This window comes from Mastacembelus armatus, unplaced genomic scaffold (genome assembly GCF_900324485.2).
Source record: "Mastacembelus armatus unplaced genomic scaffold, fMasArm1.2, whole genome shotgun sequence".
NCBI lineage: Eukaryota > Metazoa > Chordata > Actinopteri > Synbranchiformes > Mastacembelidae > Mastacembelus > Mastacembelus armatus.
In genome coordinates, this window is record NW_022872941.1 from 298,179 (window position 1) to 308,361 (window position 10,183).

The 10,183-nt window shown below is 39.7% G+C and overlaps 1 protein-coding gene across 2 annotated transcripts in view; it reads right to left on the reverse strand.

Annotated features, from left to right (window-relative positions):
* zfr (zinc finger RNA binding protein) overlaps positions 1-9,292 on the reverse strand; it is a 79,991-nt gene extending 70,699 nt beyond the window's left edge. For both annotated transcript variants that reach the window (XR_003295942.1, XM_026311345.1), the window contains exons 1-3: positions 9,177-9,292; positions 8,917-8,998; positions 7,118-7,397 (exon numbers count right to left, since the gene is read on the reverse strand). Coding sequence is in view for 1 of the 2 variants with exons in the window: in XM_026311345.1 (XP_026167130.1) it covers positions 7,118-7,397; positions 8,917-8,998; positions 9,177-9,213 (399 nt within the window). In the remaining variant the exon portion in view is untranslated. The remainder of the gene's footprint in view (positions 1-7,117; positions 7,398-8,916; positions 8,999-9,176) is intronic.
* Between the last annotated feature and the right edge of the window lie 891 nt (positions 9,293-10,183).

Here is a 10,183-nt window from a genome sequence, read left to right on the forward strand (position 1 = left end):
AGGGAGCTCCTATCTTAGTCTAAAAAGTCCTAGCTGGGAGTCGTAGACTAAAAGTGATTTAGGAAACTTCTCAGAGCAGCTCTGAGTGAGGAAAGTACAAAAACCTTTATCTTAGTGAGGAGGTGTGGTTGACCCCATTGCTAGGGATGAAGCAGCATTTCAAGGACTGCGATTGGTCTGTAAAGATCTTAAAATGCGCTTGTTGTGAAAATAGAATATATAATAGAATGGACAGTGAAATCATAAAATGCTTGTATAAAAAAAATCATGAATGTAGGCTATTTTATGCAAAGTTTCTGTTGGCTAAATATCCTAAGGTTAATTAAAACAGCCAAATACAGTGGGGCAAAAAAGTATTTAGTCAGCCACCAATTGTGCAAGTTCTCCCACTTAAAAAGATGAGAGAGGCCTTTAATTTTCATCATAGGTATACCTCAACTATGAGAGACAAAATGAGAAAAAAAATCCAGAAAATCACAGTCTGATTTTTAAAGAATTTATTTGAAAATTATGGTGGAAAATAAGTATTTGGTCACCTACAAACAAGCAAGATTTCTGGCTCTCACAGACCTGTAACTTCTTCTGTAAGAGGCTCCTCTGTCCTCCACTCGGTACCTGTATTAATGGCACCTGTTTGAACTCGTTATCAGTATAAAAGGCCTGCATTACCCTACTGACCTGCAGAGAGCTGGGACCAAAGTAACAAAGGCTACCATCAGTAACACATTACTCCGCCAGGGACTCAAATCAAGTATTTGGTCAATAACAAAAGTTCATCTCAATACTTTGTTATATACCCTTTGTTGGCAATGACAGAGAGCAAACGTTTTCTGTAAGTTTTCACAATGTTTTCACACACTGTTGCTGGTATTTTGGCCCATTCCTCCATGCAGATCTCCTCTAGAGCAGTGAAGTTTTGGGGTTGTCGCTGGGCAACAAGGACTTTCAACTCCCTCTAAAGATTTTCTATGAGGTTAAGATCTGGAGACTGGCTAGGCCACTCCAGGACCTTGAAATGCTTCTTACGAAGCCACTCCTTCGTTACCCAGGCGGTGTGTTTGGGATCATTGTCATGCTGAAAGACCCAGCCACGTTTCATCTTCAATGCCCTTGCTGATGGAAAGAGGTTTTCACTCAAAATCTGACGATACATGACCCCATTCATTCTTTCCTTTAAATGGATCAGTCATCCTGCTCCCTTTGCAGAAAGACAGCCCCAAAGCATGATGTTTCCACCCCCATGCTTCACAGTAGGTATGGTGTTCCTTGGATGCAACTCAGCATTCTTTCTCCTCCAAACACGACGGGTAGAGTTTTTACCAAAAAATTCTATTTTGGTTTCATCTGACCATATGACATTCTCCCAAATCCTCTTCTGGATCATCCAAATGCTCTCTAGCAAACTTCAGACGGGCCTGGACATGTACTGGCTTAAGCGGGGGGACACGTCTGGCACTGCAGGATTTTAGTCCCTGGCGGAGTAATGTGTTACTGATGGTAGCCTTTGTTACTTTGGTCCCAGCTCTCTGCAGGTCAGTAGGGTAATGCAGGCCTTTTATACTGATAACGACTTCAAACAGGTGCCATTAATACAGGTACCGAGTGGAGGACAGAGGAGCCTCTTACAGAAGAAGTTACAGGTCTGTGAGAGCCAGAAATCTTGCTTGTTTGTAGGTGACCAAATACTTATTTTCCACCATAATTTGCAAATAAATTCTTTAAAAATCAGACAATGTGATTTTCTGGATTTTTTTTCCTCATTTTGTCTCTCATAGTTGAGGTATACCTGTGATGAAAATTACAGGCCTCTCTCATCTTTTTAAGTGGGAGAACTTGCGCAATTAGTGGCTGACTAAATACTTTTTTGCCCCACTGTATTGAAAACATGTCTACCAATTTCCACGAAGTAGTTACTATATTTAAGTGCTTACTTTTATTTATTATACTGATTTTATTATTTGTAATCTATTTCAGATTGATGGGAACAAAATGGCTCACCCTTTACCAATTTACATGCTTGCAGGACAGTCTGTTTAAGTTGCACTTTTGGGTGGCATATAGACAACAATCCAAGAGAGATGGAAGTAAAAGAACAAGAAAACCAAATTTGACAGAAGACACTGGGAAACCAGTCACTACATGAGGCTGTGAAAGCGTTTCAATAGTTTGTGCGATCACTCTGCTGATGGAAGGTTGTGACAGACAAGTCATTACTACTGTTGCATTTTTCCAGTTGCCAAATACCTCAGTGCTGTAATCACTTTCATTTCTGGCGTTATGGCATTACTAGGTTGGGTGGGAAATGTGAGCGTATCTCTAATAAGTGCGACCACAAATGTTATCCCATCACGATCCAATCTGTAGCATTTAATTAACTCACAATTGTTCAGTGTTTGGAGAATATTTCTTCTTTTACCCATTTTGTCCTGTACTAAAGAAAATTCTTAAGCCTCTTAAAAGTCCTCCTCTTTACTCTTAACAATTTTTATCTTAGGAGCTGTTTTTAAGACTAAGATGTTTCGTGAAACATTTTTTTCTTTACTAAGATTCAGTCCTGAATTTAAGGGGAAATTCTAAGAAAACATAACTCTAAGAATTTTCTTAGAATTTCGTCACTAGGAGCAACTTTTAGGCTTAGGAAGCTTTGTGAATACGGGTCCAGAGCAACAAAAAACAGTAAGTGTAGGCCTTTGCATCTTGGCTCTCATGTTCCAAAAAGTAAGTAACATGAACTTGAAATTGAGACCTGGCTATTTATCAACAAGGACATAATAGTGGAAACTTAGGTCAGGATAAAGTGAGTGGTCTTATACGTAGTTTTGTCAAGAAAATACTGTACTTAACAGCAATACAGATATCCTCGAACTCATCCCTGGCAGGTACAAACAATGATTTATATAACTATGACTATGTATGGTAAACGACAAAAAATAACCTATTAAATGCATAACAGTGATGTTAAAAGTGATGTGAAAAAATGTGGGTGCAATTAAATCAACAAGTTAAGTGCACCAGTGCAACAAATGCAAAAATCCAGTCTGGACCCTGCAGTTCATCAGTTACTAACCAGAAAGTCTTACAGTTAGGATTACTTTTAGTTTTCATGATGTCCACATTGTAGTTTCACTTGAATGTTATTCATTGATAAACACCTCACATTTGAAATACAGCAATCTGGCTGAAAATGAAGTCTCCCTTTAATTTGATTAATTTAATTTTCAAGCAAATTTAATTTGCTTGAAATTCAAGTTTATTTTGAGCAATAAGGTCTTTTGAAAAAAATATGCTGGCGTTGCTCAATGTGCTGTACATGTACACTGACATAGCAAAGTTTCGAAAGCCCTGAGATGACCTTTTGTCCACCCAGCAAAAACAAATACTTTACTTTCTAGAGTATTAGTATCCCTAAAAATGTGTTAAAACCACAAAAAAGTCACTATGGTCACTATGGTGTATACAGTTGCAAAAAAAGTAATGATACGGTTTGTAATTTCCAGGTTTTCTGCTTAAATTATTCATGAAATGTGAAATCTCCACCACAGTCAAAACATTAACCAACAATATTTCAATGTGTCTCAGAAGCCATTCTGTAGCAGATTTATTTTGATGTCATTATCCTGCTGAATGGCCAAGCTTCTTCTGAGCTTAAGACAGCCACTCTGATATTATCCTGTAGGATACCTTGATAAACTTGGTGAGTCATTTTTCCCCTCCACCAAAGCAAGCAGTCTGGAATCAGAGGAAGCAAAGCCGCCCCATCATGATGCTCCTTCCACCATATGAAACTTTCGTCATGCTTTCGCATTGGTAGGCTGTTCTCTTTTCATGCCACATGTAGTGCTGTGTTCTTCCCAAACAATTCTACCTTCATTTCATCTGTCCCCCCCAAAATTTTCCCAGTGGTGTTGTAAAAGGTCAAGGTGATATTTGGCAAACTTCAGGAGTGCTACAATTACGGCAGACCAATGGCTTCCTCTATGGTCTTGTCATTTCTATCACACTTGTTCAATATTTTGCATATGCCTGACTTGAAAACAGTATTCGCCAATGCCAAGGAATCCTCCAAGTCTTTAGCTGTGACTAAGGTTCTTTTTTTTTTTTTTTTTTACCTCATTTCACATTCTGTGTTGTGCTTTTTGAGGGATCTTGGTTGGGTGTCTACCTTCTATAGAGAGTAACCACAGTGTCTAGATTTATCTATAACCCTTTCAAGATAGAGAGCATGGTTCACGTCAGCTATTGCTACTTATGCACACTTACATTGTTTAAGTGTTTTTATAAGTCTTGTTTCATTGATTGGACTTCAAGGTTGCTAACACCTAACTCCAATTGATAGTGACATCAAAAGCCTAGCGGCATTGCCATTACTTTTCCCCCCCATTACTTTGTATATTTGTGTGTTAAAAGATAATTAAAGCCAGTTTTACCGGTGTTTGTTGTTAGTGTTTGTTGATATTTGTGACTTTGGTGAAGATTACATCTCATGATCAATTTATGCAGACAACCAGGAAATAGCAAATATTGCCTCTATTTTTTCTTACAACTGTAAGTTGTAGTTGTGTCTCACAGATAGTTCAAGAAACAGCTTTCAGACCATTAGTCATCTTCTCCCCTAGAGGGGCATGTGCATTGAGACATTCCAAGGAGTTTCATTGCAAACTTTCTGCAGTGCTATTGCCCTTTTTGACTTCATATTTTACGATCTGCAGTTACATTCGGCAGTACAACTTTCATTTAGTGGCATATCATTTCCACTTTCTGGTATTATTTTCATTTGCGCCATGAGCAGTGAATTCTCAAAGCTGTATTAGAGAATTGTTTAAAGATGCAGCAGCTCTCTGTACCAGCTGAAGTAGACAACGTTGTGGGATATCTACTGGGGTGCTTGTGAAGCAAGGGACCCAAATTCTACTCCCATGTACCCACCTGGCTCACTAGCTACCAAACCGGACTAACTGGTTGTTGTTAACCAGACTTACCCTGACTTGTCACATTCTACTCGCCTGTCTTTCAGCTGCAAGGCTTCCAGCTCTACAGAGCACGAAATTGGAAGCTCTCCATTCACAGCATGAATTTTCATTATCTATTCCGATAAGTGTGTACATTCTTCCTCAGCCCTGTGTTATTGAACTGGAAGTACGGCTCTGCACCTCTGATCAAAAGCTGCAGGCCAAGGCCCCCTAGTGGGTGTGCAGCCACCTATCATAAGGCCTGCTAGTTGTTCCCCACTACCTCTCCAGCACTGGAGATATCAGCCTTAGGTGACAGAGCAACAGAGGCATACAACTAAGTAGAAGCCAACAATTCATCATCTGCTAGTTCACATTTGTAACCAATCATCGCCCCTCAGCAATACACCGGCTGAAAAACCAACTCTACAGTCAACAGCTCACTGCATAGCAGCAGCTCCACAACCTTAATATCTTACAGAACAAACTGATATGCATTTTGCCCAGTTATACAGAAAAATTAATCCCTGAGGGCAGAGTGTGCAGGTTAGAGATGGGCAGACATTATATGCCGAGATGAGATTGACAGTACAGTGAATGTAAAAAAAAAAAAAAAGTATGTGTTTATGGTGAAAGACCATATTATAACATTGTGCTTATAGAGCTGGGATCTTTAAACTAAAATTCCAGGAGGTCCATCAAATTAGACTAATTTAATATTAAAGATAACCCACGTAAATACAAAATGCAGTATTCATTTATTAAGGGAAAAATGCTGGCCAGACCTGCATGGCCCTATGTGTAAAAATAATTGCCCCCCTCGCTGTGATTAACCACATTTTTAGGAAAGCTAGGTAAAATTTCCCCTGCCACACCCATGCCTGATTATCGCCAGACCCATTAAATCAAGAAATCACTTAAACAGAACCTGTCTGACAAAGTGAAGCATGCTAAAATATCTCAAATAGCAACACATCATGCCGCTTTGGGACTCCAGCGAACCACGGTGCGGGCCATTATCCACAAATGGAGAAAACTTGGAACAGAGGTGAACCTTCCCAGGAGAGGCCAGCCCACCAAAATTACTCCAAGAGCACAACTACTCATCCAGGAGCTCATAAAAAAAAAAAAAAAAAAAACCTAGAACAACATTTAATGAACTTCAGGCCTCACTTGCCTCAGTTAAAGTTGTTGTTCATCATTCAACAATAACAAACAGACTAGGCAAAAATTGCATCAATGGTAGAGTTCCAAGGTGAAAGCCATTGCTGACCAAAAAGAACACAGAGGCTCCTCTCACATCTGCCAAAAAAAAATCTGGACTATCCCCAAGACTTTTGTCAAATATTCTGTGGACTGATGAGACAAAAGTTGAATTTTTTGGAAGGTGTCCATTCCATTACATCTACACAGCACTTCATAAAAAGAACATCATACTAACAGTCAAACATGGGATACTGGTGGTCTGGGGTTGCTTTGCAGCTTCAGGAGGTGGACAACTTGCCATAATTGATAGAACCATGATTTTTGTGCTCTACCAGAAAATCCTGATAGAGAATGTCCGGCCATCAGTTTTTTGGTTTTGGAGTGGCCCAGTCTGGACTTAAATCTGTTTGAGATGCTGTGGCATGACCTTAAACAGGCCATTCATGCTCGAAAAGCCCTCCAGTGCAGCTGAGTTAAAACAATTCTACAAAGAAGAGTGGACAAAAATTCCTCCAGTGATGTGAAACACTCATTACCAGTAATCACAAATGCTTGATTGCAGTTGTTACCGCCAAGGGTGGCACAACCATAAGGTTTAGGGAGCAATTACTTTTTCCACATAAGGGCAGGCAGATTTGGACAGTTTTTCACCTTAATAAATTATTAATATAATTTTAAAAACTGCAATTAAATCAACATTAAAATGCATTTTGTATTTACTTGGGTTATCTTTGTGGAATATTAAAATTTACTTGACAATCTGAATCATGTAAGTATGACAAATAAATAGATAAAATCAGGAAGCTGGCAAATGCTTTTTCACACCCCTGTAGATAATAGAGCCTGAACATATTCTCCACATCCCACCTTCAGTAATAAACACAGAAATCCCCTGTGAAGAGGAAAAAAAAAAAAAAATGTGTTATCTGTCTGTCAGCTTTAATAGGTAAAAAGTTGTGTACCTGATAGTTCTGTGAGGTGACTGGCGGTGGTGGGGGAGGAACTTCAGGCTGGCGCTGAGGGTAGCCATAGTCAGTGGCAGCATGGGTTGGCTGGTATCCTCCATAAGCTGCAGCAGTAGCAGCAGCCACAGCTACAGGTGCAGGTCTAGCTACAGCAACTGTGGCTGCAGTGGGAGCATAGGCTGCAGCCACGGTGTGTGCCGCCACAGGTGCTTGATGAACTGTGTAACTGGCCACTGTGGTGGGATGTGTGTATGCTACCCCGGCACCTGGCTGCTGACTGGTAAGGTAACACATAAGAAAAATGTTAATGGTTAGCTAGCCAGCTGCAACTTGTTTACATAACTTTTAATGTATTTGTGTTTGACAACATGTGACAGGCATGTTGTAGACGAACAAGAACAGTTTAAGGCAGGGGTTTGAAAGCGTGGAGGTTTTTATTCATTTATTTATGAAAAAACAGGAATAGCAATTCTATAATTAATAGATTAACTTAACTCTGTCTGAGAATTCTAACTTTATCAAAGCTAGGAGCAGTGCTACCATGTAAAATAAGATAATTTCTAGCCCTGTATTGTACGGGTTTATTCTCCCCATATTTTCTAATCTTTAACTTCTTTTTTCATGGTCTGGCTGGTGTTGACTTTGATGGTGTTGAACAAGTGTTTTCTGGTGGCCTGGTTGCTTTTTGCTGCTAACCATTCTGAACATAGCTGCTCACAAGTACAGCTTAATTACAACTTCACTGACAACTGTCAATGCAACATTACTAGACACTACACATTCATAATAACTTCCAAGAGTCCCATCTTTATTTCTCTAGAAGAACACAAAAAAAAAAAAAAAAAAAAAATCAAGCTTTTTTCTGATGCAGTTCCTTGTATTGTTTTAGTGTAGGGGGAAATGTCTGTTTAGTCTTAGCAAAAAAAAGAAAACACTATCTGAACCCAAAGCACATAATACGAAAGTTAAAACAGACTTTTAAATAATTTAAATAAGATAAGTAGATCCACCTGAACTCCCGCTTAGGCCAGGAACACACTACACAATTTTATTCCGGCAATTCGAGGCTTGTTGCAATCCATTATTTGTTTAAACAATTCTCAAGTGTATGGTGTCAACATGATTATTTTACTGCTCCTGAGCGGGTCGGAGTCTCAATCTGGATTCCTGGTTGGCGAGGCTCCAACGGAATACCCACAACGGCCAATGAGAGCTAGCAGCCAGAAAACGTCACCAACGATGTGGCGTACTTTACGCCTTACAAACATGGTAGCCAATGAAAACAAAAGCCAGGACCGAAAGGAGCACTGATAAAGACGACATGCATGTTGAATTATGCTAACACGGGTATATTTTTAACGTACTGTACAAGACATAGCATTACCACAATAAGACCGACAATTGAAAGGCTTGCGTCACGAAGTCACCTCTGATTACGCGAGTTTCTATGGAATCGCCAACGTGAAATCGTTACTACAAAGAGCAAGTGTGTGGTCTTCCATCCTTGTTGAACCATAGTGGGCATTCCGAGGATTATAATATTAAAATTTTCTGAAACTGTCAATTTATCTGTGGTCTCCCATGTTTTCAAAATCGGTGAAGATTTTAAAATCTAGTTTGTCCCCAGCCTTACATCCAACCACAGGAACAGAAGGACAACGCCCACCCACCACTATGAACAATGGAAGCAAAAGCAAGCAGTTTGTAAGTTAGCTACCTGTAAAACATGAAATTCAGCTAACCTATTTTTAGACTCGTAGGCAGCTAATCGAGTCTAGTGTCTAGGGTCCTCTTACCTGTACTGGGCGGCAGCACCATGAGTAAATCCAAAATAATTGCCGGTAGCCATTTTGGCATCCTCACCAACCCGGCTGGGCACTGCGGAGTGCAGACACAACAGTAAAGGAAAACGCTAAGCTAACAATTAGCACCAAGCTTAAATAAGCGAACAAGCAACCATCCCTTAGCGTAATAATGGCTATATCATTTGTACATGTCTTACATGGTAGTCCTTTATCTCGCTGTAAAGTTATCTCCACGTTTTAACGATACTTACCATAGGTGAAGGACACTACTGGACAAATGGGAATCATTGGTTTCTTATGTTCTACCGACGCCTGACTAACAGAGCAGCCTGCTTATGGTTCATGTCGTATCCGGAAATGTTGTCACGGCGCCTGCGCAGAAGGAGGCGATGTGAACGTAACCCGAGGCCCGGGCCCGAGTCCCAAGCATATTTTGTGTTTGTTGAACTATTTTCTGTATTCTTCTTGCAAGGTTTTTAGGGTTAGTGTAAATGTGGGGTGAGAATAAATTCAAATAAGTTACACTGAAAACTAGGACTTGAATTTTTTCGAAATTACATTTTGAGTGGGAAAATTTTGGTTTCAAAACTTGATTCAAACCTTTGATAATAAAATTTAAATATCTGAAAAAATGCTTCTTTTCAGTGTCACAAATCAGTCTCTTCAAGTTTTAAAACTTGCTTTGCAAACATTCAACTCACTTTTTCAGACATTCAACACTTTTTTCACTCATAGTTTCAGATTTGCTCATTCTGACCCTGTCTTAACAGGCAAAAATGATCTGAAACTTAAAACAAATGTCCAAATAGTTTTAAAACTTTAAACTGTTGGAAAGTAAGATTTGAATATCTGAAAATGTGGCTTTATTTTTTCAGTATTACAAATCAGACTCTTTAAGTTTCAAAGCTTGCTTTGCAAACATTCAACTGTTCTTTTAGTGTTTCAACTCATATTTTTGCAGTGTTAGATCACATTTCGGGCTCTGTTTTAACGGGTCAGACAGATCTGAAACTTTGCAAAGACCGAGGCGGGAGCTCACGGATGCTCCGCCAATCACATAGCTTCTAAGAAAATAAGCCAATCAGCTAACAGGGATAGTCTGCACGGTTTGATTAGTCCCACTGGACGTCAATCCAGGTGGATACCGTAAAGAAGATGCATTGGTTCCAGCGCACCTGCGCCACCTTCTGCCTACTGGCTAGGAAGAGGACCTGCAGGATCATCGATCACACCACACCTGACTAATGGCTGGACACCA